The 27872-nt window shown below is 40.6% G+C and overlaps 1 protein-coding gene across 4 annotated transcripts in view; it reads left to right on the top strand.

Annotated features, from left to right (window-relative positions):
* Positions 1–27872, top strand: part of itpr2 (inositol 1,4,5-trisphosphate receptor, type 2) — a 102466-nt gene that overhangs the window by 39275 nt on the left and 35319 nt on the right. For all 4 annotated transcript variants that reach the window (XM_018765985.2, XM_018765984.2, XM_018765982.2 and 1 more), the window contains 14 exons: positions 461–586; positions 1222–1350; positions 1888–2008; positions 3067–3248; positions 4869–5011; positions 5695–5803; positions 22311–22431; positions 22877–23064; positions 23832–24015; positions 24579–24826; positions 24995–25195; positions 25387–25497; positions 25664–25759; positions 26198–26317. In XM_018765985.2, the coding sequence (XP_018621501.1) occupies positions 461–586; positions 1222–1350; positions 1888–2008; positions 3067–3248; positions 4869–5011; positions 5695–5803; positions 22311–22431; positions 22877–23064; positions 23832–24015; positions 24579–24826; positions 24995–25195; positions 25387–25497; positions 25664–25759; positions 26198–26317 (2079 nt within the window). The remainder of the gene's footprint in view (positions 1–460; positions 587–1221; positions 1351–1887; positions 2009–3066; positions 3249–4868; positions 5012–5694; positions 5804–22310; positions 22432–22876; positions 23065–23831; positions 24016–24578; positions 24827–24994; positions 25196–25386; positions 25498–25663; positions 25760–26197; positions 26318–27872) is intronic.

The following is a 27872-nucleotide window of genomic DNA, read 5'->3' as shown; positions in this document are numbered from 1 at the left end:
GTGTTGTGTAGGTGTCCTTGCAGATTTAGTACAACACAGCGTAGACATGTGTGAAACTGCAGAGCCCTTTTGTTGACTCATTTATTCAGCAATTTATTCATTTTCTGGCACTACCTAAAAGTTGATAAACATGCTGTTGCCACACTTGCGGGTTATTCTGGCGCCATGACTTCGGGTCTGAGGTTGTTGGCAAGTTCTTTTGTTACTTACTGGGGATTTAAGTAATTATTCTATGTATAAGAACTGTTTTGGGATAGCATCTGTATTGTACAAATCTGTATTGACAGATCTGAATAATCCTCAAAAGTCAAGACTTTAAGGCATTTAAGAATTTTATGTCAAGCAAATTGATTACTGATTTGAAATAATTATTCTTATACAAAATATTCGTAGTGAAAATGGCTATAAAACGATGGAAAATTGTTCAGATATGTAATGAATATAAACTGAATATTTTTAGGTGAAAAATGCCTACGTGAACTTTGTGAATCACTGCTATGTGGACACAGAGGTGGAGATGAAGGAGATCTACACCAGCAATCACATATGGCAGCTTTTTGAGAATGTCCTCATTGACATGGCCAGGGTGAGCTCGACTCTGATATCTTTAGTGACCACACTGATACAGATGTACATGGGGTCCTCCACACCCAAACATTGTGGGGTCCAAAAAGCCATTTGTATATACAGCCACTACATCAAAATCTATGCATCTTAATAATACAGATGGACTTTGATATATTCATGGGTTAATTCCTGTGAAAAATTTGATAAAGTTATAATGAATTGTTTAATTTTCATCAACATTTATCCTGGAGAAACAGGGTGTGGGGCAGGGAACACCATGAATAGGATTTTTGATTTTGTTATTTTATTAACTTGAAACAACATGTGCAACATTGATGAGCATCTGGACATTTTAACCAACCAACATTCAGTAACACCAGCTGCAACCTGTGAACAATGTGGAAGTGAGTTGAATTAATCTGCCCCCCAAATTCCTGGGTTTTTTTTTTTTTTTTTTACTGCCAGCTGGGTTCTAGGACACAGGTGACGTTTGTTCTGTGATGAATTTTTAAAAAATAGAAGTGGAGAAAACAATGAACAAACTGAAAAATGTTTGAAAATTTGATCACTCATGCAAGGACCTAGTGTACATTTCTAAATTGCTGCTTGAGTCAGAGATCCCCAGGATTGTAAAAGCCAGTGACTGCCTTGCAGGTGTGCAATACAACCACAGACAGGAAGCACGCAGACATTGTCCTGGAGCACTATGTGACTGACACAGTCATGGCCATCGTCAAGGGCTTCTTTGGTTCGCAGTTCTCTGTGAGCCACTCCAATCTGCAGGTACAACAAGCAAATCCCCCCAAGTGGCTTTTCTCTCATGTGTTATGATACTTCACTGTTGTTCAGAAGTCCACTGTGCCCCTTCAGGCTTTCAGTTGATATGGTTGTGGGAAAATCAAATCTCTTTGCCATGGTGTTGCAGAATGTAGTGTTTGTTATGAAAATTAAGTATATAACATTGCTATTGAAGATCTTCCAGACTTGGTTTTTCTATTACTTTAAAAAGTAAATTGCAAGCTGTGGAAGATGCAACGGGAAGCGCAAATATATGTGGGATGTTGATGGGGGTGGCATCATGGGAAATCTACAGAATCCAAAACCCAAATTAATCAAGCTTCAACAATGGCATACCAAACACAGTGTCTGTAGTTATTCTATAGAGTGTATATAGTTAATTTGTCACTATTTTTACCTCCTACATATATTCGACGTTGCATTTAAACATTCAAAGTATTATGTAAACAACTCCTACTGTATCAAGTTGAGACCCTGCGACTAACTGCGTTGTGACCTCCCTACCCCAATCCCCTGCACTAGGCCCACCAGCCCAACTTCATCCAGCTTCTGCAGTCCTCCTTTAGGTTGTACAACTGCACCTGGATCGGTGCGCCACAGAAGGCCAACATTGAGGGCTGCATCAAGACACTGGCTGATGTTGGTGAGTGCTCTCCTTTCTGGGTCTGCACTGAAGCGATGACCACATACGTGACAACCTGTCACAATATCTATAACTATAGCAAGGCCCTTCTTCACACAAAGCCATTAATAAAAACATTAATCTGTCCTTGTTTAGTAAGTTATTACTATTAATTTCTAAGTATTTTTAAGTGATGACTATTAATTTGTGACATAGTTGATGCTCTCATTCAAAGCAACTTTTTATATATGACCCATTGATACAGCAAGGTATCTTGACTGGTGTATCTCAGTATAAGCATCCTGATCAGAAGTACTACAGCAGGAACAGTAGAGTGGTGCTTGAATAGGCAACCTTCAGGCTTAAAGTCTAAATCCTTAACTGCTACAATATTTGATGCCCGTAGCATTTAACAAACCATTGTATGTATTAATAGGAGTAGTAGACTTTGGGAACCTATAAATCTGAGACTGTACTGCAGTGTTCCAGTAAGGATAATTAGAGATTGGCAGATGATACAGTGCATGCCACATTACAGTGATCCTCCCCACCACATCCTCTGTGAAGACAGCTTGGAGTGTAGTGTCTAAAGTTGTGGACCTTTAAAATGAAAGACATCTCTTAAGGTCAATTGAAGGGCTCTACTGTTGCATACACGAGCATGCCATTTCAGCTAAATTAGTCCAGTAAGAATAAATATCTAGATGTGTGAAGTGGTAAAATTGTGGGTCACTTAAGAGGGAAACACTGGATAAACGATACTTATAATAATGGACAAATTGGGGTTAGAACCTGCTACTGCAAGATTACAGCCCTTTTCTACCCATGTACATTCACATTTATTTAATTTAACATTTAAAACATTAAAGCTACCTACATTTCAGTTCAAGCGCCATTACCCACAATTATTTACCTGTTTATACAGATTGGTAACTTTACTGTACTAATTTAGCATAAGTGCCTTGCTCAAGAGTACTGCAGGAGGAGGCAAAATTTGAACTGGCATTCTTTGGTTCCGAAGACAACAGCTGTAACCACTATGCTACTAGCTGGCCCAGTATTTTTGTTTTCTTCCACAGCTAAGAACCGTTCTATTGCCCTTCCTGTGGACCTGGACAGTCAAGTGAACACACTGTCCCTGAAGACTCACAACAACATGGTGCAGCGTGCTGCCAAGGGCTGGAGAATGTCAGCCCGCACGGGGCCTCGCAAGGAGCCACTCGGGGGCCCTGATTATAAGAACATCATTGAAAAGTTACAGGTTAGTCCAACAATGGTGGTGCTTGTGCCTGTGTAACATTTTATGGACCCTGAGATGTTGCATTCCCAATATCAGTGAGAGTGAGGAACACTGGTGTAAAGGAAAACAGTGGACAGTTGCTGCTCACTTGCTGCACTGCTTGATCTAGCTGTTTAACTTGGAGAAGAACTCTCAAATGTTCCTGAGAACAAATCTGATTTGTGGGTGTACGGTACAGGAGTAGCATCCAGAGTATTGCCTCCACTTATGATCCTTGTGATTGTACTTTTAAGTGGTATTATTAGTTGGCATTACAGAAGAATAAAGTTGCTACAAAGTCAAAACAAAGACCCACTGAACATTTTCTTTAATTCTAATAAAATTAAAGAAACACATCACAAGTACTGCTGTGCACTAGTTGTTTTTACAGTGTTCAGTTTTATGTACATATTCAGTGGCTCCTCCACCTATGAACAGAATTGGGATCAGCCTGTAACATAATGGATTTGTAAAATCAGTCTCCTTTACTAAGTCACACTCAATAAAAGTTACATAATTATCATGTTCTAACTTCTGCAAAAAACCTCAGATACAGCTGTAATAAAGTTTATTTATCTGTTATCAATATCTTCTTTTCAAATGCAGTGTTATGGCGCTCTGGACCCTATTTCAGAAGCACACGCATGATGCAGGGTCCGCCCTGGAAAGGACACTAGTCCATTTCAGTGGAAACTTATTTCTTTAATTCATTTTTGATAACATTATAATTTAAACTACTTAAACTTCCTGAAAATAAAAATAATCTCCACAAGCTCCTTTTCAATCCCAGGTGCCAATTGAGGCAGTAGATAAATGTATGCCTGTTAGTCAGATTGTTTGTTTACAGTTAAGTTTCTGTAAAAATCTTGGCTATAGCTGTAATGAGTAAAAAAAAAAAAAAAAAAATACTTCTAGACTTTCATTCATTAATTTCAGACTGCATTAACATTAAAATAACTCAGATAGAAACACCCATTCTCCTACTTAATGCTAGTTGACTGATTTGGCTTGTTGAAACGTGCATTGTTGAACATGTTGTTTATTGATCACCAACACTCAGCAACAGTACAGGTGTAAACATTTGAGGTGTAAATGCTATGGATGTAAATTGACTGGAGGCATTCTCACACTGCAACTGTGTTTTAATACATTTTGCTGCCATATAGCTAGGTGCAGCAATGCAGGTTCTTTTCAGTCTGCACAGACAAATTTTATAAAGCAGAATGGTGGGGAGGGAAAAAAAAAAAAAAAACTGGAAAATGTGTTTTCCAGATTCCATATACTGAACACTTGTAACATGAGGGGCCAGAGTACTACACTGAGTTGAAATAAATAAATTTTGCTTTGCATGAAATGTCAGCTAAACAACAAAATAAAAAAATGTATGCTGAGGTAAGGCAGTCAAGCTCAAACTCATTGTGATTTTAATCATGATCCTGAAAGTGATCAGGCCACTTTTTGCTTGGTTCTCTGTACTGCCTGTTCCTCTGAGACCGTACCATTATGTGTAACCTGTGGCTGGGAATTTGTTGTATATTTCAGTGTAACTGTGTCTCCATTAATGATTTTGTAAAATGGATGAGCCATGTCTCCTGCTCTCAGGGTGTGGTGACCCGCTTGGAGGACCAATTCCACCTGAAGATGCAAGCTGAGTTCTCTGTGCTGGTGGACATCCTGCAGAGCCCCGAGCTCCTGTTTCCTGAGGCAGCCAGACTGCGCTGTGAAAGTGGGGCCTTCATGGCCAAGTGAGCGTACACACATTTTCCTGGATGTCGTATGGAGTTCACCAAATAAAAGCCCAAAGCGTTTTAGTGGCATTTGACATTCATTCATTTAGCTGACACTTTTCTCCAAAGCAACTTAGTGTTACGCTAACTACAATAATTTATCCATTTGTACACAGTTGGGCATTTTTACTGGAGCAGTTTAGGGTAAGTAACTTGACCAAGGGTACTACAGCTAGAGGTGGAAATCGAACCTGTGACCTTTGGGTCCAAAAGCAGCAGCTACAACCACTATGGTAGCAACTGTCTCAAATGGAGAAAGTAATCTGGTAGAGCAAGCTTGGGTTGAAACCCCTGGAACATTGTCTATTCCATTGGCTGAAAGCACATGAGGTTCTGAACACTATTGTCCAGTTTTGTCTCCACAAGCTAAAATCCCATTGTTTTTGGAAATGATCTGGCGGTCCAACCCAACATTTTGCTGGCACTGTTCTCCATGTGGTGAAGGGCACCAACCAACAATGGACCTTTCAGACCATCAGACTGTATATGCTTTGGGCTGAAGTTAGAAATTAGAAAATTCATGCAATTAAAAAAGATGTTAGATGAACAGAATTGAAAGGTGATTCTGCTGGAAACATGGCTGAACTCTCTCTGGGTTTTAGTTCTTAATGCCAATCAATCATCTTCTTCCTTCCCCTTAGGCTCATCAAACACACCAAGAAGCTAATGGACAAGGAGGAGAAGTTGTGCATCAAGATCTTGCAGACAATTCGAGAGATGCTGGATAGAAAGGAAACCTTTGACGATATGGTGAGTGACAAACAGAACTGGGAAAAATCCTCATATGTATTTAAAACAAACACCAGGTATGCTTTGAAATCACCACATTGTTTATGAACTTGAAACATGTGGGTGTACACAGAGTTAATGTGCATCATTTACAGCTTTTGTATACCTATACAAGCATCTAACTGAAGAGTACAACAGAACATCTCCATCTGGAATTGGAGCCCATTAAATCTGATCACAAGTGGGATCCTTAACCACAGCTCAGCATTCTGTGTAGAGCAGCAGGTTTACCTTTCAGATCAAAAATTTCTGTGAAACTTGTTCAAATACAGTTCTGTAGTAATCAGTAAGCATGATACATTTGCAAAGTATTTATTGGCAGTTGCCGGTCAAAAGTTGTGGCTGCCTGTGTTTAAAATTTTTCAAATTTGTCCCAATTATTTATTAGAATTTTTCTTCACTTGTTTTCTAAAGTTTCTCTGTTGCGGAAAAGAAGCCACCTGCATTTCTGCGTCCAGTTGTTACGGTGCAGTAAAGCACACCCAAACAGCATAGGAATGTGGAACCACCTTCTTTCACTAAATAAAGTCAAACAAAGCAGAACTGATTAGAGTTATGGTTTTTTAAAATTTTCGGTTTTTTTTTTTTTTTTTTTTTTTTTTTTTTGTACTAGTTAGAATTTTTGACCATTTATTTTTGCAGTGAATAAATGAATGGAGGTATATATTATTAAGCGTTTGTTGATTTTAGTGCATCAGCTGGATGTATGAATGTACTGAGTGGACTACCAGCCCCAGTTGTTTTAAAGTCCAGGAGTCAGTGAAGGGGCGCATGCTCCAGTACTTTACTTGTGCAATTACAGGCAGTCCCTGGGTTATGAATGTCTGATGTGCATACAACCCGTAGTTACGAACCACCCTGTTACTGACCGGAAGTTAATTTTTTGTCGCCGTTAAGTAATAAACGAAAACTTCATAATTAAGCCTATTATTTTAAATATTCAAGTTACTGTACATAAAATGGTTTGTAATAACAAACGGGCACTACTTTGCGTTGCGCATGAAAACATTGTGCGTATGCAGCAGTTCGTCGGCTTGTGAATGAGGCCTGTGAACCTGAGGTAGACACAGACTTCCTTCTTTTCAGTTGGACCGCGTTGCTGTTAACAGCATCTCGTGTGTTACTGTATTTGGCTGTAATTTTTTTTTTTTTTCTTTTTTTTTTTTTTAACCCTCCTAACCATGGCACCAAAGCATGAATGTGATGCAAGTGATGCTGATGCATCGAGAAACGATCACGATTGAAACTGAAGTGGAAATAATAAAGCGAAAGGTGAAACGTCAACGAACATTGGAAAAGCGAACATTAAAGTTTCTTTCAAGTTTTTCATGCAGTCTGTCTCTCTTTGAGAGAGCACTTGCCTATAAATACACTTCTCAACCTTCTCTTCCCCAGTTGTGGAATCTCACTCGACACAACTGCCCCCTTTGAATTTTCAAACCTATATGGCTTTGCTCTTCCAAGTCCTGTTCCTCATAGTTCCCCAGTCCCGTTCTGTGTCTCCTTGATAATGATTGCCTCCCTTGTCCCTCGACCACGATTTTGGATCCTTGCCTCTTTTAATTTCGCCGACTGACCATTCACCCGTCCCCGACCACCTGAACACGTCTAGTCCTTTGATTCTGAATAATCGATCCTACACTTGGGTCCAGCCTCCTCCGTGTCCTCTGTTCATCATGACAGTACTAACATTTATTTCTTTGTATGTCTTTCTCTTATAAATACTGTAGTTACATTTATTAGTATTATTAGTTATCATTACCTTGTATTATTGTTATTAAAGGTGTTTTAGTGTATACGGAAGTGTTTAATGTTTTTTATGCATAGAAAGGTACACAATATACTATGACAAATATTTGACTAACTGACGTTACATACCCATCATACCTAAATGTTCCAACTTGCGTCAAAATCCCACTTAAAGACAGACAGGAATGGAACTCGTGCATTAACAGGCACAGACATACACCTTAACAGAACTAATATGAGACATTTTGGAGCTCTGTCAGTCAGTCCATCTGTAAATGTACAGCAACTGAGTCTTGTGTGGAAAAACTGAATACAGTTCTGTGCTGCTCTTCTGTTACAATCATCAAAACATTTTAGTTGCAGTACTTCATAGCACCACCAGTGGTCAGTGCTGCTTCAGAACAGTCAGCAGCAGGAGAGCAATGCAGTAGGAGCAAGGGCGAGTGAACTGCTTTGCTAGGAAAGGCACTACAGCACTAAGTTGCCATTGATCAAGAGTCTTTAGCAGGAACAGAAACTGGTTTCTGCAGTTTAGACTGCTGCTTTGCTGCTCAAGACAGTTTGGTGTGCTAAATCAGTTTTAATTTCACGAAGTTGTGCGTGGCTAGAATAAAAATGGGTAGAATATTTTACAGCATCAATAATTTATAAGGGAATAAAGTTAGACCTCAAGGTTAGGCTTCATTATGCGTTTTAAATCTGTTGCATCTGTCACGCGTGTGGAGACGAGAGGGTGGCAGAGAGGCGGTGGATGGCAGCCCAGCGTTCAAACCAACCGCTCCAGCTCCTCCATCAGCACCAGGGCAGGAAGCCAGACGGCCGGGGCCCATCAGTATGCAGTGGGCTGCGCTGGGGAGCTGGCCCTGTGATTTTCCGTCTGAGGTTACATAAGCGGGAAGGCACATGAGGATAGGCGAGGCGTGAGGCGCAGGACAAACACGGCGCCAGGCCGATCGATACCGCGGTAAAGCGGCGCACTGCAGCTCCTCCCGGTGCACACAGCTCTTCGCGGTGGATGGGTTTGGGGGGGGGGGGCAAGGTGGAAGGAGTTGGTTCTCCTTTTGTGCTGCTTTCAGGGTTACTAGAAGACCCTCCAAGATCAATTTTTCAATTTTTTCTGCTGCTGAGAGCTACAGGGGCTACTGGAGTGACAGCTCTTTTTTGCCTGCCGACACCAATGGGGCACACTGCAAAATGTAATGTGTATCTGTTGTTTGTGTAAACCACGGGGCATGTTGGGTCAAACCGGCCATTTGAAAGCACCTTGGTCATTGTTTCATCTGAAGGACAGTTCTCATTACAAAAATATTGCCATCTGACAAACGTGGAAGAGTGTGAGTTCTGCACATAGACGAGTGCTCATTTTGTTCGTTATTACTGCAGTTACGAACTGTTGCTTATTGGCTTTGTCGATGAGTCTGAACTGTAAAACGCACAAGAGCCCCTGTACTCACAGGCACAGCTGTCTAAATATATGGAAATAGCACGCGAGTCTGTCACTTACACAGCATGTTTACTGTGTTTTTATGTGCTTGTTACCGTGTTACATAGAAGGAGCTCATCTTGGTCTTATGGAGTGCCGCTGCTTCTCTATCTGGCTGAAAAACGTGACTGATCATACATTTAGATAAACATAATCTGACCAATGACATAAAGGAGGTTATAGGTAGATGGATAGACAGGAACTTTATTGAGGAAATTGCATGTGACTATAGCAGCACGCATACGACAACTTAGTGACAAGAGCAACAGCGTAGTGACAGAGGCACTTGAATCACACTGGGATAAATAAATAGAACTTTTAGGCAGGTTTGTGAGAATAACTTAAATGAAAATGGAAAGTTGTAGAGACAGCTCTGTACTACTCCGACAGTTCGAGATTGGTACCCTCTTGATCCACATTAATTAATGTCTGTTTAGTTTTCCTTGACCTTGCATTTCCAGCAGAAGGCTGTCTTGTGTTAAATTTTTATTTATTCATTTCTTTTTCAATCAGGTGGATAACTGCCATGGACTTGGCCATATGAGGTGGCGTCATTTGCATTGCTTGGTTGTGGCCACAGTTCCAGATGTGGGCGGTGTGATACAGGTGCAAGATGTTCTTTCCGAACCCGTAGGCTCTGTCTTGCTGTAGCGTCGGCTGTCTCCAGCCAGAAGGCAGCTGTGAGAAACAGTAGATATCTGGTAGCATCCAGCATTTGGGGTAGCTGCTCATGCAGTCTGAAGGGAATTGGAAGATTACTTTATATGCAAGTCCACTTTTAAGTTTGCGTTTCATTTTTCTTTCCTGTAGCTTTTGAAATGATGACCTTTATTCAATATTGCTTACAAGAAAATTAGCTCCTCTTACCATCTCTTAAAACAAAACTGTGCAACAGGTTTGTATGTGTTGATGAGGTTGTCTGTCTCTTTCTCTGTGTGTGTCTCTCTGAGATCAGAATCACAGTCAAAACATTAAAAATGTCATCATTCCTTCAGTTCCCTGAGCTTCCCTTACAAGTGTTTTTAACTCGGCAGTTAGTCAATGGAAACAAGTCTACACTTGATCTGTGAATTTTTTTTTTTTTTTTAGTTTTTCATTTAAGTAATTGATAGTATGCCACAATCATAATTAAATTGAAATCATGTCAGAAATGCCTATAAATTATTTAACGGTGGTGTAGACGTCTGAACAGATGAACAGAGATGGCTTTGCATATATTACTGTGTGTGTGTGTGTGTGTGTGTGTGTGTGTGTGTGTCTCTCTATGAGAAACAGAGAGATAGACTCTCTGGCCTGATTGCTGAGCGTGAGGAGGTGGAGAAAACCGGCCGCAGAGGGACATGTGACGCGCCATGTGAGCCGGCGAGCACAGCCAGTGGCCGGTGGGGTGCGATTGGCGGAGGCTACAGTCGCGGGGGGGGACGGGGGTGCCAATAGAAGTGTGCTATCTTACGTAACTGCCTGCAGTGGCGAAGCACGCGCACTGTCACGCTTTCCCCACTCGCTTCCTCCCTGTCTGTCTGCGTCTGCCTCTCACTTTGACTCCCTCTTTTGCAGCTCTTCTTTCACTCTCCTGTCTTGCCCTCCCACAGGGTTTTCCACCACTCAGCAAGGCAGCTCATTAGCGAAATGCACATCATGTCATTGGCCCTGGGATTCCTGCGTGGGTTTGGGTTGATGCCATGTTTTTCAATGTGAGGGAGTGTATGCACGTACATGTGATCTGTTCCAGCGCCTGTTTGTTTCCTAACAGTTCAGACACACTTCTCGGTTTATCTGACACTTCTCTCCAAAGTGCCTTACAGGGCTAAGATACTTACTGTGATTTACCCATTTATACAGCTGGGTAGTTTTTACTGTATCAGTTCAAGGTAAGGACCTTGATCAAGGGTTCTACCTGGTCTTTTGAGCACAGGGTGGGAGCTCTTGCCACTTGCTGTGCAGTTCATTTAAGGACCACATTTTCTTGTTCCTCTCTTATTATATTAGTCATGTGAACTGGTTGTGTAATTATATATACAGATTTGAACAACTTACAGTGAAGTGGCGTGACCAGCTGAACTTGGGCCTCTGGGTGTTCTTGTCAGATTCTTGTGGAGGAGTTTGTGTTCTGCACAAGCCCCCCTTCATGCTGTTGCTGTCTATAAACATGCCCATCCCATGTGGCACCCAGTAAAGGGAAGCCCATGTTGCGTAACGCTGCTCTGCTCAGACCAACTTTCACACCAGTCTCTGTGAAGCAAAGCAGCTTTACTGCTTTACTGCTAACGGCTGGCCTTGCTAATCCCCACAGGCGCAGCCCGCGTCAGCAGCTCTTAGGCTGTCCTTGGAGGTTCCCGTGCCCCCTCCCCTCAGGTGACACCTGACCTGCATGCAGACCAGTGCCTCTCGGATTAGGATACTGTAATCCTGTGAGATGTGTAGGGTTTGTCATGTGTGGAAGCTTGTACGATACACCACTTGCAGTTTTTGTACTGACTGTGCCCACGTCGTCTTTGTTCATTCTAGTTATCTGACTCTAGTTATCTATCAGCAGGTACTGGGATGGTTAGAACTACTGCCTTGCATTCAAAGTTCAGATCCCTCCATCCTTTATTTACTAAAAAAAAAATTTTGGGTAAGCATCTTCCTTAAGGGTACTAAAGCTGGAGGTTGGATTTGAACTTCATTCCTTTGGGTACTTAAAGAAATAAACTATGAAAGTGCAGCTATTATATAGTACATACGTATGTAATGTACTACATGTGTTGCTATATAGACTTATTTCAATATAAACATCTTTTGCAATATGAATACCCTTACACCAGCATAAAGTCTTAATCTTGTGATCAAATGAAAACCGTTTGGCATCGAACGTTTGTCTAACTGTACACATCTCTAACAGTCGTGTCTGTGTGCTTTGTTCAGTGAAAAACAGTTTTATGAGCTTTATTTTTTTATATCAAACATCCGTGAGCCAAAATATCAAAATATTTTCATCCAGGATTTACCTTGCTGTATACGCTATGCATACGACAGAAGGACTTATTGATGATGAATGAAAATTATATGCTACAAATAACTGTTGGTACAAACATACATATTTAGGACTTACCACTGTAATGTGTAAAAATATCTTTTTGTTTTAGTAATTTTAGGTATTACGCGGTTTTTATATTTTTCATTCAGGGACTGATTTTCCTAGCCATAACAAATGATAATTTGACCGCCTCACATCTGTGTGATTTCATGAATCAATTAATCCCCTGTGGGTAATGGGGGTATTTGATGGTGCATAGTCGTTATTAAATGAAATAAATTATTTTGTGGTGTTTGTTTATGCTCCCTTTTATGTAGTGCAGGGTTTTGTTGAATATTATAGTTTTGTTTTTTGAATGTCTGACCAAATTCATTATAAAATAAGCAATAATGCCGAAAATAATAGAGGAAGGTACTTTTGCACAGCACTGTATATGAATAGTTTTACATGAACTTCTGCTGTATGAGCTTGACAATCTCTTTAATTCAAGCATTTGTACTGAACCTGAAAATAGTGTTTTATTTAATATGTTTTACTCACATTTTGCCTTTAAGAACTGCAGCATCAACTGTAAGAAAGAAACTAAATACAATTCTTGTAGATTTATTCTGCAGTTAGAGCACAGTTCTTGAAGAGTCACAATTTGAACAGATTGTTGTTGGTTACTTTTAGGCCAAGTTTAAGGTGGTCGTTTAAGATCTGTACTCAGAGCTGCTCTGATTATAGACCGGTGCCATCCCCAGTGTCTCCGGTGATGCTGCTTTGGATGCTTCTGGAAGGAAAGGATGTCCTAAGTGGGCAGGTCCCAGTGTGAATTCAGTAGGTGTGGACAGTGTGCATAGCTAATGGTGACATCTCCTCACCCTTTTTGGATGGCTCCTTGTGGGCTTCTCATTTTAGGGATGTCTTGAGTCTTCAGCCTAGGGGACTGTTGAGATGGTCTTATCTTGACAGCTGTGTCTGTGCGCTTGAGACACCACCCCTTGACACTCCCTGACACTTCACATCTGAGTCCATTCCCCCTGATACGCTACAACACCCTAGACATGGGTTTGTATGACAGACACTTTTTGTGTCTCTCCTTGCGAAATTCCAAAATTCGCTCTGTGCATAAACCTCCCCAAACAGTATTTCACAAGTCGGACAAACTTCATCTTAACTTTATAAATGTCTTCATTTTTCAAGTATGTATTTTTTTTTTTTTTTTGTCATGGAGCAACAGCATAAGTGTTTCTGCTGCTCTTTCCCCTCTGAGCTTGCTTAAATGTCTTTATTTTAATTTATGACTCTTAGTCAGGGGCAGATCCTGACAGTTTCCATTGACATTTTTTGCAGGCATCCCACCCTGTGAACGCTCTGCTGATATTCACTGCATGCCAGCCACGCTTCAACAGGAAGCGTTGTGGTTCACGATGCATACATAGTCTTAGAACATATTGCTAGGGAGTGTGTTCAACCTCCATGTGCTTTTTTCCAGCTGTCCAAACAAGTACTTGTATATGTCTGCACTACATTATAAACAAAAATGAGTGCGCTAATTTTTTTATAACCTTCAGTTTGTTCATGGGGACACCACAGGGGATGGTTTGCAGAACCAGCTGGTTAAATTTTCACCCCCTCATGTCTCCTCTGCCTTGAACAGGCGGGTGTCCCTGGGGGGCAGGTATGCAGTTGCCATGGCGACCCACCAGCAGGTGCTGCACTCCTGTATGGCGTCCCGCTGGCGATTCGCAGCGGATTAGGACCTCTCCTCGTCTCCTGAAAGGCCTTGTTATTGTCTGAAGTAGCCGGAGTCTTGCGAAGACCAGAAAGCGTGTTTGTTCATCGCTCAGATCCAACAGTTTTAATGAACTTACATGCCTAGGGCAGGCTTTCACAAGGCTTTCTCAGAGAAGGGCAAAACGAAACAACAAACAGAGATAAACACTTCTTTAGGAAAGTGAACTCGCCTCAAAATAATACGAATTTCTCTAATTGTGTGGTAACTGTGTGCCCTTGAATAGTCCAACTGAATGAATTTGCAACTTATTGTTGCTGACTCTGCAGGAATATATCAATGCCTGTGAGGTGTTCTCCTGACAAGTTTCACAAAATTTAGTTACAAAAAAACTGCACAGTCCAAGGTTGCTTGCACATAAAAATGAAAGAACCAGCAACTTAAGGGTGTGTGTTTTTTTTTTTTTTTTGTATAGAATGTGATGAGAAACAGGTGATATGTAAAGGTGACTGAAAATGTGATGCTTGTAGTCATCACTTTATGGTAAGCTGTAAGTGCTGAAGTCTTAAAAGTTCACTGTTGCCCATGGTCAGTTACTTTGTGTGTGTTTGTTTTTCCCCCTTGTTAGTCAGAAAAATCATACGGTGGTAAGTGAGGATTTTACTCGTGAACTTACTTTTCTATTGCAAGTAAACTAGGATCTCAGCTGACGTGGAGAAAAATGCATTTATAAAAGCACATGAATGTGGGATTAGATAAAATTTTGGGATTCTTCTCATGATGTCTGAGCTTTCATTCTGCTAGATTTGTGCCTCAGGACACGTACAGTCTCCACAGAAGGGCGTGATCTGTGTCAGTATAGCAATCCGAACATTGCTATGGAGTCTGGGTTTGTTCTGAGACTCTGGGTGATGGTCTCCTCCACACATGCTATATAACAGAACTATTGCACTACTTTAGTAAATATAGCTTTATGTCTGAAAATAACAGGCCATTCTTCATAACCAAATGGTTCTGCTGTAAATACTAAATATAGTACCAGAATACTCTACTTTGACCTTAAGTCACGTTAGCTGTTTGAATAGAAGTGGTCCCTGACTTACAATGGTGAGCTGGTGATAGACATTCAGTAGAAACTGTACTTTGATTTTTGATTTTTTTTTTTTTTTTCCCCCCCTCTTCTCCCCCCTCCCCCGGCAAGCGATATGCGGTACGATACTCTTTTGTGATGCTGGGCAACAGCATCCGCATTTCCCAGTCTGTCACGCGGAGGTGTGTGTTAGGTGTATTTAATACATTTTTGACTTACGATGGGTTTCACGGAATGTAACCCCATCGTAAGTCGGGGACCACCTGTAATGCTAAAAAGTCTGTTGGCTAAAATAATGGTTTGCTTTATTAGCTGTGACATTTGATTATTTGTAGGATAAGGGTTTGATTAAGCTTTTACATACAGGATGTATCAATATGGCTCTAACTTTTACAGTTAAATGCGATTCCTTTTGGGATTAAGTTCAGTTCATTCATGAGCTGAGGCTAGTTAAGAAGAATCAGTTTAGGTGTTACTTTGAGTTTATTAAAAATGCTCATGATGGTTTTTGAAAATTGTGGTCTCACATGAGTGGTAGAAAATCATAAGTCTGTAGGTTCTCAGATTTGCCAGTGATGTGCTGGAGTAGGATTCCTCTGTCCCTCAGAGCTGCTGAATTCCTTTCAGCAATCTTAGTCTCAAACGCATGTCTTTCAGACCCAATTCTGTCCTGATCTTGTAATTTCTCTGTTTGCATGTCACCATTACCTCTCTTTCCTATATATTCATATCTGTATGCAGCTTCTAGTGTTATGTGTGCCAACGAAAACCGCGGTGTTGTACAAACTCGACTAATTTGATAATTACATGTGTTTGACAGATTCACACAATATTGCAATGGAAACAGAATATTTGATCTTAATGGAAAGGCTGCCCTGACATATGTGCATTGGGAAAACGCCACTTCAAAGACGGCTCACATATAGGTGTGATTAGAAAGCTGTGTTTCCCTGAAGTCCCAAAATGGTCTTCCGTAGTGTTGGGGTCTGATCCAGTCAAACCCTGCCTGTATGTCCACAAACCTGCTTTCACTCTTCTCCGCTGCAATATTTATCCCTGTCTCTTCCTCCTTGTGTCCAGTCTGCTCTGTCTCCACCTCTGATTTGCCCCTGTCGGCAGGTGAAAAACAGGGGAAATCTCATCTGCAGTCTCTTGCATTTCCTGCATTATGTTAGTGTTGGATAAGTGTGTCAAGTGAGGTCTCACAAAGCACAAAACCTCCATAATAGTCACAGGGACCAGTTTAAGCTTCTAACACTAAATGTGTTTATAGCCATGCTATAGGAAAATTTTTAATTCTTGTACTTTCTGCATTTTATTCTTGACGTGCGCTCCTGGGCCTGTATATCGCAGTTTTCTAGTTTGGCAGATCCTCGTAAAGCCTGTGTGTTTTCCACAAGCAGCCCCTGTGCTGGTTTTAACGTGTTTAACTGATCATATGCCTCACTTCCGAAATTTAAAAAATTCCAAGTTTCCAAACTCAATTTGGTAGCAGGGAGGGCTGGATACTTGAATGCTCATTCATGTGTGGTGTTTGTGCCAGATTATCCGGGAAATAATCTCCTCAGTAGCTCTCACATGCAATAATAATTTATTTTGCTCCCAGCTGTCTGGAGTTGGGAGGGAAGGGTATAGTGGTATTGTGCAAGTTTCTGTAGCCAGACCAAAGGTGCCAGATCATGTGTGCAAGGATGTTGTTTGCAAGTTTACTCTTCAAGACCCATAGAAACGAGTGCCTTGTCTGTGTAAAAACCCGAACCAGGAGACCAGAGGGTGGTGGTAGTGATACAGGGAAGTTTAGCGCCTCTCCTCGACAGGGCATGTGACTACACAGAGTTGAAAAGTATTGGCAGGAGGTGAGAGGTTCAGCATCTTGGGTTCAGGATTCTATTGGATGTCCCACATCTCAGGGTAAACAAGCAAGAGGATGGCAACAGTGTCTGGGAATGACTGCAGAGCTGGCTGCCCTTCAGACACGCTGTGCTATTACATAAGTGCCTTCCTGAGTTGGTGACCCTGCCCATCTACTCTCTGAAGCCGGCAGCCATTCTGCATAGCCTTCCCGTCCAGATACAATCAAAATTCCGGGTGTGGTCCACTTTCCTTCTGCGATATTTCCCTTTATAGCGCTTGCTTTGGTATAGTGCTATGAAATAAGATGAAATATGAGTTGTGAGACTTAACCAGGTAGGTCTTGGTTTTACAGACTGAAAGGGCACAGGCTTTCTTCCCGAACTTCAGGCTTAAATTCTGTTATCAATGAGCTTTTGCGTATTCAAGAATTCTTGGAAAGAATGGTTCAAATTCATTCAGTAGGATAATGGTTTGAAAATTTTAAGATGCCAAATTTGTCTAAGCAGTGTTCATTAGTGAATCAGCCAAAGGAAAATCAGAAATCAACCCTGAAAGGCTTCATTTTCAATGGAAGATCATTCATTTTCTGAGTTCATTGCACTCTGTTGATTTTTATTGTGACCCAGCTACACTAAACCCTCATATAATGGGGTCCTTTGCAAGAAAAGCTGCTGCAATGGCTTAAAAAATTCTATTATTTTTATACTTTGGGCTAATGATTCAGTGCAGTGTTATTTTTGCAGTTATGCTGTAATTTTACTTTCACAATGGGTATTTTATTCTCTACCAGCTATGGCTTTAAAAAACATGGACACACTATGCTTCTTCCATAACAAAAGCAAATACTGGATGCACTTTCTACTTTGCTTGAAACTCTGTGTGATAAAATCATAATTCTTGATTAATGTGAATGTAATATCAGAAGTAGCAGATCCAGTGGTGGTATGAATAAATCTGTTAACTGATACATTTCTCCAAAGTGACTTACAATGTTAAAGTACTTAAACCGATTTACACGTTTTACAGCAGGGTAATTTTTACTGTATTAATTCAGGGTAAGTGCTTTGATTATGCTTGCTACAGCAAAAGTATAGGTGATATATCTATTATACACGACACAGCAAATAACGGCGCATAGTGTCCTGTGTGTTTTTCAGAGTGATTTCACAGAATAGATTGTCCCCATTATGTGCGCACTGGGTTTACAAGCAAAGTCTTGTAGCTCAGCACCCCTTCAACAACGAACTGTAGTGCCTAAACTGCTGACGGACTTGTAGGGAACTTGTGGGCACTTGCCAAAAGTTCAGGCACATGGGAGTATTTCAGATGTTCTGTGTACAGTAAGAACCTCAAAAACACCTATGTGCAAAGAAAGCATTTAGCCTGCCAGGGCTTCATTCAAATAGCATATGGTTTGCCTTAAAGCTCTTTGAGCAGATGTAGGGGTTGAACATTTTAACCCGACGACACTACACAGTTGAAACACTTAAATACTATAGTGTACTAACAGAAAAATCCTTTAGACAATATTTGGCATTGAAAAGGAGTTTAGGGAATCAACATTTTCTGACATATTGTCATAAGTCTCGCAGCATATTTTTTAAAATTATTATAGCTATATTTCAGACTTTTACAAAACCTACCCTGTGAACAAATCCAGGGCTATTTTTATTATTGAGCTTACTTTCATTGTAATATAGTGCTTGGATTAACAAACAAATCAAGTTAGACATCCGGTCACAATTATGTTTGTAAGTTGATGGCCCAGTGTATCTTACATTTATTTATTTAGCTGATGCTTTTCTCCAAAGTGACTTAGAATGTTAAGATACCTAAAATTATTTACCCATTTGTACAGCTGGGTAATTTTAGGGGAGCAGTTTAGAGTAAGTACCTTGCTCAAGGGTACTATAGCTGTAACAGCTATGCTCATAGCTGTCCCCTACTTTGCATCTTCTATTATCATATTGCTGTAAACTGAATATTTACTGAATATTCTTCTTTCATCACATGTCAGTAAGCTCTTACTGAATTTTGTCAAGTGAATATTTGACTCGCCTAAAAGTTCAGGGGGAGGTTTAGTTAAACCAAGATAAGCCCCACTAGCTGTATGTTCATGACAAACGGTTAGTGAAAGCATTGCAAAGAACAGTGATTAATACTACTGTACCACTGCAGTGAAGAAGTGCACCAGATGGAACAGAAGATGACACAAGTAATTGTTGGGAACATTTCATATCAGAGGTCAGAAACTGATGACTGTCAGACGAATCGTCTTTATGCGACTTTGCACATCACGAGCCATCACGCCACTTAACTCATGAGGTGGATGCCATGCAGTGAGAGATGCAGTGTTGTTAGAGGAGAGGCCTGAGTACTGAAACCCCACCATGTGAGAGACTTTCATAAAGCACCCTTTTAGCACAGGCGCTCCGTCCAATTTGTTGAATAAACTGACACCGTAGCTGAAAGTTCCTCGCTTTCCGAATACCAATGGCTCACCACACCTTGGCCTCTGACCAGCTAGGCGCGACAGGCTAATAAGTGTGTGGTACAGAAGTGTGGAAGAGTTTGCAGCAGCTGCAGCAAAGTGAAAGTATGTTAGAGCCAAACTTGTATTTGTCCTTGACAGTAGGAAAACCTCAGCTTTTTTTTTTTTTTTTTTTTTTTTTTTTTTTTTTTAAAAAAATATGTCTGAACTTAGTGTGCCAGCAAGGTAATAATCAGAGAAGCAGACATGTGGTCACAACATAGGAGCCTTGGTTTCCTCATGGCCAAGTTTAAGTTGCTAATCCACAGCAGAGAGATCTGACTGGCTGACATAATTTTGTAAGTTTTCTTCTTTTTTAGATTCATGGATCTTATGATGATTTTCTTGCTTTTCCTGAAATCTTTCTGCTCTTTATATATAATTTTTTCTTGATTTTCCCCCCCCCACTTGTACAAAATAAAAAAAAAAAAAAAAAAAGGAAGCATTGATGTGTCTGGTTAAGATCTGATGACAGTTTTCAGTCTTTTTTTGAGTTTCTGTGGCATGAGAAACATCTGTTTTAGTCTCATATTCTTAATTATTAATATCAGTGCATGTGCTTTTCACAAGTTTTGTTCCAAGGCAGTATTACATCAGTCCTTGGCAGTCCTTTTTGTTCCTTTATTACTTACTCTGTGTTTTGGATCTCCTGACCCATTCCCAACTCCTCCAGCGAGTAAAGCAGAGGGGTTCCAGGCAGTGCTTCTGTCTTACTTCTACAAGAAATAAATAAAAATGAAAAAACAAACCCAAAATCTTGTTTGGCCATGCACAAGAAAGTTGCGGGAAAGTAAAGGTAGCACAGCCTTATTTTTCTCCTTAACGGACCCAAGCTCGAGGCATGCTAATCCAAGAAATGCTGACCCTCGGGGTTGTATGGAAGAAGCTGCACTATGCTGACCTGGACCTGGCCCTGAAGAAGGGCCCCGTGGGGTCCGGCAGCCAGGAAGCTCTCAAAACTAGCTCTTCGCATCTCTTCCGCTAGCACTGCAGCGATTTAATTGGGCCAGGCTCTCAGACACTGCGGACACAGGGCCAGAGTGCAGGCCGGGGAGCCTAGAGAACTAGCACTATGGTATGCTGGTGTTGTTTAGCTGTAATTGCTTCAGCTTCCTTAATACTGTGTTTCAGTAATGAAGAAAATGGGTCATTTCTATTCCAGCAGAACTTCTTATATGAATAGTATGGGTGACTCCTTTCTGTCCTTTTCTAGGTGCTGCTACTTCTGCACATTATTGTCATCTGTTTATGCTCTTGGGCTAGTTTGTTACTTTCATAGTTAATTATACACTAGATCCTCAACTTATCACCATAGTTGGGACTGAAAGTCTGTTCATAAATCCAACTGCTATGTCACAATCAATAAAAACTTACATCCTTCGATTTTGTTTATTTACATTTATTCATTTAGCAGATGCTTTTGTCCAAAGCAGCATACATTTCATCAAAAATGCAATTTGTGCATTACATTAAGAGAAAGAGACATGGCTGCAGACATGTGACTCTTAAGTAAACCTAGTTTACCTTCCACTTGATGCACTGATGTTGATCCCTTGAGTAGGTGCATAAAACACAGGATAGATGAATCCTGATAACCACCTACCAATTTTTTTTTCCTTTTTTTTTTTTTTGATTATATAAGATACACAAACAATCGCATACAATGCTGGAGTAACGGTTGTGCAAAGGCTAATCTGGGGACGCTAATGAAATTGCGGTCATGAACATTTACACCATACATGAGCTGGAGAGATCTTGGGTGAAAAGGGTCCAGAAAAGGAGAGTTTTCAGACCCTTCTTGAATGTAGACAAAGTTTCTGCAGTTCTGAGTGGGAGGGGAAGGTCGTTCTACCACAAGGGAGCCAGAACCGAGAACCTCCGTGCTTTACCTTTCGTGCGCAGGACCACCATGTTTATGAACTAGGTTCGAATTATTATAGAAAACAGAAGTGAAGAAATTAGGATTAAAAATAAGCATGAAATGGGTTCTATCACATTTGTAACTCAAATATTCATAAAGTTAGGATTTCATGTGCTAATCCTTTTGCTCAGATAGAAAGTACAATGCGGTACACATCTATTGAAGTATTTTTGGAACTAATCATGAGACTGCTGGAGAATTTCCTTTCTGGGTCTTAAACTCATGACCCTTTGGTCACACATTCTTTGTTAACCCCTACAGTGCCTGTAGTTTGTATGCGTCATTGTAGTAGTGTTTTTTTTAAGCCTTAGGTTAGTAGGATTGTGGCAAGTTTTGCTGTACTCTGTGGGGTTTCATTGACTACAGACCCACCTGGTCAGCCGAACCATGCCAGCACCATGACATGTGTGTCATATGACTGTGAGCAGTGCATAGTGAACACAAACACACCACTGGCACTCCATTCCCATTTCCCTCTGTGCTGTTGATCCAGGCACAGATTTTTTTGAGAACTACTATCCTGGATAGGGTATGGTGCTTTCCTCACTCCTTAGTTTATGTACCTACTTTTGCAGCCAGAATGAAGTAAGATGGTGGTACACCTTTACACACTTCACAACATTTCATTTTTACTCAGTTTACCAAATTTTATTAAGAGCAGTTCTGGGAAATATAGAGTCTTGACAATAAAAACAGAAATGTGGCATTTTTCTCATACTTTGCCATTATTTCCTTTTAAAACAAAACAATGAACCAGTAATTACGAAGTGTTTTATATTAAACGCAAAAGCTGAAAACTAGTTTTCCTGCTCATAAATTTCAGTGCTCCTGAGCTGAGTCTGTCATTTCATAAGTTTTGGCTTTGGTTCAGTTAGTGTTGTTGGAACACATTGTTTCAGTCATTGACAATGGTGGTAAGGCTTTTGCAGTAATCGATATGCGCAGAAATATGTTTTAATGGCTCCAGATGTAAGGTTTTGAAATACCTGATGTGTTCAAGTTAAGACTGTAGCGGTCTATAATATTGCCATTCTGCTTACAATAGGCATTCTGTCTGCACAGAATGCTTGTTATGAATTTGAATGTTCGGTCCATTTTGAAACAGGGAAATGCACTTCGAAAGATCCTTCTGACTCGCTACTTTGGCAATCAGCGATTTGTCTCCAAGTCAGACTTTGGGAGTGGGAACAGTTCTTCAAGCGGTTATCAGAAATCCTCTTCAGGAGGTAAGTGATTTCATCAGTTTTGGGGAATGTTGCATTCCAGCTGCCCTTATAACTTCAGAGATAAGAATTTGGTGTTTATTCATAAGTATACTATAGTTCAGTGTGTGATATTATAACATATTATAATATTGTAGAAAAACATGAGGCACTAGTAATTTTTTTCCATTGTATACCCAATATTAAAAAGTTGTCAGTTCACATAGAAGTTAATGGACAGTATTGTTCATGTAAGGAAAAATGTCAAATTTATTAGGTATAGACAGATAAAAAGCTGGATTGAATCAGAAAGTTCCTCAACATTGACTTAAGTGCAGAAGTCATGCAAGTTTTCCATGTCAAAACTTCCTTTGAAATACAGGATTAAGTGATTTCAAATGGAATTCCTTGTCACAGAAATGCTTGTGGTTTATTAGGATTGATGCAAATTTCACGTTATTATCTGTAGGAAGTTCTCCTCAGCAGGATTCCGATAAGTCTGGGTCATGCATGGTGGACATCCAGTGCTTCCTGGACAGCGTAGGGGTTTCGGAACTTGTAGTTGACCTCATTGTCAGCACAAAGAACGACAGGATCTTTGAGGAAAGCATCCTTCTAGGCATTGCCTTGCTTAGGGGTGGAAACACCCAAATACAGGTAGACTGTTCTGTGCTTTCACAATTTGATTTTTTTCTCTTGTTGTAAATGATTTAATTTGTGTGCTCTACAAACTTCCATAAACATTTTCTCATAAAACCCACTGTATGTCTGAGTGGATGGACATAAAGGTAGAGGACAGATTGATCAGTAAATGTAGCTCTAGGTTCTGTTCTTACATTATACTCCATGCCAGTATGTGAAATTCTGTGAAGTTTGCTAAAAGTAATTTTTCTCCTATTGATGAGTGCTCATTGAGAACGTGAACCTTGGGCTTTCCATACATATTTTTATGTATACTCATGTATTTTTGCATATAACATGATTATCATTTACCCATAACATAAATCAACTGCTCTAAACAACAATTACAGTTTGAGCATATTACATTGAGCACATTACAGTTTCAGTCTAATTATTTATTTACTTACTTACTCACTTACCTTTGTTCTTTTTCTGCTGCTGTTACCCTGAGGGCTGCCACACAAAATTTCATTGTATTGCATACAATGACAAAGTATCTTATTTTATCTTGTCTTGTCTTGCATATATTTTAGAGAGGTAAAGATGGTTTGCTTAAATAAGAATTTCAAAGTATAAGCTGAAATTATCAGAACTACATTAGAGGTTCTTTGAAGCAGCTTTGTGTAACAAGAATGAATGAAAGTATTGCCTTCTACACAGTTTAAGATGTTTCTGATTTTTGGTCTTGATGTTCTCTGTTTTGCTTTTCATTGAGCTAACAGTAATGTTGGTCCACCCCTCAGAATTCCTTCTATAATCAGCTTCACAAGCAGAAGAAGTCGGAGATGTTTTTCAAGGTGTTCTTCGATCGCATGACTGTGGCACAGCAGGAGATTCGGTCAACGGTTTCAGTCAACATGTTCGAGCTGAGTACCAGAAAGCGAGATGAGGATGGGGAGACCACGGTCACCAGACATAAGAAGCCAGGTGCTGCTATCCATGTTATCCAGACCCAGTTTCACTGGACACATTGATATCTTTGATCTTGTTTAGATATGAAGGTGGGGGGGGGTGGCGCAGCAAGTTTGGCTGGGGCCTGCTCTGTGGTGGGCCTGGGGTTCAAGTCCTGCTTGGGATGCCTTTCAGTAGACTGGCGTCCCATCTGGGGTGTGTCCCCTCCTCCCTCAGCCTTGCGCCGTGTTGCCGGTTTAGGCTCCGGTTTGCCACGACCCCACTCGGGGCAGGCGGCTGTAGGCATTGTGTGTGTGTGTGTGTGTGTGTGTGTGTGTGTGTGTGTGTGTGTGTGTGTGGATATGAAGTTGTTCCACTGTATGTATTAGGAAAGAGACTATCTCAACTCCGTGTCAGGAACTATGGCAACAAACTGATGACCTTTAACTACTTGACATTAAAACCAATAATCTTCCTTTGAATTGGCAAACACCGCCAAGTGGCAACACTCTTCCTAAAAATGTGCAAAATATTCAAAACTTTTATATGCAGGATACCATAAATGTGCCACAATGTGTGCGGTTGCTCTTTTTCCACAGGAAAGGACTCTCCCCTTCACCTCAAGTTTGACATGAGGGGCCAGCTGAAAGAAGCCTCATCAGCGACGTCCAAGGCCTTCTGCAATATCCGCAAGGAGATTGACCCAGACATGGATCCCAATGGTTCTGGTGGCGAAGGGGGGGAAGAGTCTGGAGAGGAAATGCACATGAGCCCAGCCATCACAATTATGAAACCCATACTGCGCTTTCTGCAACTGTTATGCGAGAACCACAATAGAGAACTGCAGGTATGCCAAGCAGAATTATGTGACAAACTCACTAAAATAGAAATGTTTGTGGGGATGACTTCAAGGTACCCCCCCCCAGGGCTTGAATCAAAAATGTTCAAGATACTATCTAGGTGTTTTACCACCATGGGAAACCTTACTAATATGACTGTTTCGTTCACAATATAGAACTTCCTGCGCAACCAGAACAACAAGACTAACTACAACCTGGTGTGTGAGACGCTGCAGTTCCTTGACTGCATCTGTGGAAGCACTACAGGTGGCCTGGGCCTGCTGGGCCTCTACATTAATGAGAGGAATGTGGATCTAGTGAATCAGACCTTGGAAACCATCACTGAATACTGCCAGGGTCCCTGCCACGAGAATCAGGTGCCACACTTGTCTCCTCCCATGCACACCTGTTTCTCACCGTCTGACTTTCCTTCCCCTCTGCACATCATTCAAGCCAAGGGTCCCCTCAACTCAATCTTCTTCATAGTTTTCAGTTTTTCTGAGTCTCTGCTACTTAACCCATTTTCCAGGACTGAGGTGTGATCAGCCTTACCTTCCTCTTCCCCTAGACATGTATAGCTAAGCACGAATCCAATGGGATCGACATCATCATTGCCCTCATTGTCAACCCTGTTAATCCGCTTGGGAAGAATCATATGGAATTAGTTCTGGAGCTGAAGGTTAGTGACATTGTAATTCATTCGAATGCTATTAAACTGCAATGTACAAGTGTATTTAGTAGGCTGATCATACTGAAAGGAGACTCAGTATTTATGCTACAGTGGGTTATCTAACTCAAGGTCATGACTGATTTCTTATGGAACGGTCTGTGTGCTATGTTTTCAGAATAATGCATCCAAGCTATTGCTGGCAATTATGGAGAGCCGCCATGACAGCGAGAATGCAGAGAAGATCCTGTACAAGATGAGGCCCAATGAGTTGGTGGGAGCAAAGATTTGTTTTTAATGCTGGTTCTCATACAGACACATGGAGGACAGCAAAGTAATTTGTATTCTGTCCAAGTATGTTTTACTGCCAACTAATGGTGGCACATGGAAACACAGGAAGTGCAACTATCAGATATTTTTGAAAATGAAACTGTGAAGAAAATGCAGTAAAAAAGTAAATGAAATAGAAAATTATTCATACCTTTGAAAATTTATGAGAAAATGGCCAAGCCTGTGTTCAATGACATGACATCTGTCAGCTTTTTTGGGTATGAATGAAGTAGGCAAATAATCATCTGGTCTTGTTATATGTTTTATATCAAGCTCATTTTATTACTTTATATCTGTTTATTTTATGACCATGTAATGCCCACATGAGCACTAACAACATGCTTTATCTGAGCTTTTGGATGCACCTTGTTCTCCTCTTCAGGTGGATGTCATGAAGGAAGCATACAACCAAGACCTGGAGATGGAAGCTAGTGGGGAAGTTACGCCAGACCAGATCAGACCAAAAGAAGTGGGCCATAACATTTACATCCTTGCACACCAGGTAAACCTACTGTATTGACCTTTACCCCATCTTTACCAAATCTTATTTGAAACAGTTATCTAGAATTATTTATTTATTTTTTTTTTGTCTGTTGTTGAAAAATATTCAAATCTAAAATGGACTAAAATGTTAAATGGAAAAGTGATAATAGGAACAATACTGTATGATTTAGTGGGTTGGAAGTTCATCCTGCAACTATAAGGTAATGAATTTATTCGCTGACCTTGATTTTTGTACCTTAAGTTCAGAACCTATAGGCTATTATATCTTAAGTCCACTAATACAGATTAAAAATAATTAAGAAATTAAACTTCCTACCTAATATCAGTAAGTGCATTTCATCAGTTTTTCAGTTATTTCATTACAAAGTCCTTAGTACCCTATGGATAACACCTCCTTTGCTGCTTTCTCTGGATGTGTACAATTTTCCCTACTTATTCTCTTTAAATTAGATGTTTAGCTACTCAATGATTTTGACTCAATATAATGTTAGATAAAGGAATGAGTTGCATTTTTTTTGTTTTAGTGTTGCCAGGTCTAGCAAGTTTTGAGTTCTTTTTTTTGGACCACTTTAGACCACAAAGTCAGATGATGCATTTTCACCTCCCCAGTAGACATGTTGTTGTGTAGCGGGGTGACTGTGGCTTGTTCTATTTATTTAATTTAGCAGTGTTATTACCGCCCTCCCCCTTTCCTGTGGTCTGGTTTACTAGCAGAGAGCAGCATTCTCGTAAGCAGCTGCTTTGTCAGACGTCGGTGGTTAATTGTGAGAGGTCACCTATCAAATGAGGGGTTTTTACCATCTTTTTAGTAGTAGTTTTCACCTTGTTTCATTCATATGAAGAGCTTTTTTCACTTTCCAAATACATACTTTAATTTTCAGTAATTGTGAGGAAATTTGTATAAGCCTGTTCATTTAACAGCTGATCAACCAACCTGTAACTGCAGTCTTAGATGTGACAGAAGTAGACATTCCTGTGAAATGTCTCTAAGATGTGTTTCTGCGAAATATCTTACATTTTTGGGACATAATATTTTGGAAACAAATTAACAGCTTGAGCAGTAACTGGTGTTTTACTTTCAAGGTGATTTAAATGATTTAAAATTGGAATTATGAGTATTTAAAGCTTATTTTTTCTTACAAAAAATACACTTAGTGTTGTGGTGTCAGAGCTGAAAGGCATCTACGATTTGATGGCACAATGCACATTGCCTCCCTCGTGTTTGTTTACTGTGCATGGTTGGGCAGTGCGCTGGCCAGAGGTGGATGTGGTCTGGTCTCCCTTATGGCTCTCCCTGCCAGCAGCTCTGGCTGGAGTGTACCCAGGGCAGCCGATGGGTGCAGCAAACAGCGTGTGGTCCTCCTCTCTGCAGCGCTGGCCAGCCATGGGTCTGGACCTGTGCCAGCTTGCAGCTTAGTGTGAGCCTGTGCTGTGCCTTTCTGACTCAGACAGCACAGACAGGAAACCTTCTCTGCATCTGATGCAGTCCCTCCATTAGCCACTGACGTGGGACAGGGTTTAAAAGTGCATACTGTAACTTTTAGGCATCACGT

Source organism: Scleropages formosus, chromosome 5 (genome assembly GCF_900964775.1).
Source record: "Scleropages formosus chromosome 5, fSclFor1.1, whole genome shotgun sequence".
Taxonomy (NCBI): domain Eukaryota; kingdom Metazoa; phylum Chordata; class Actinopteri; order Osteoglossiformes; family Osteoglossidae; genus Scleropages; species Scleropages formosus.
The sequence above is the reverse complement of the archived record's forward strand: the minus strand, read 5'-3'. Positions and strand labels throughout refer to the sequence as shown.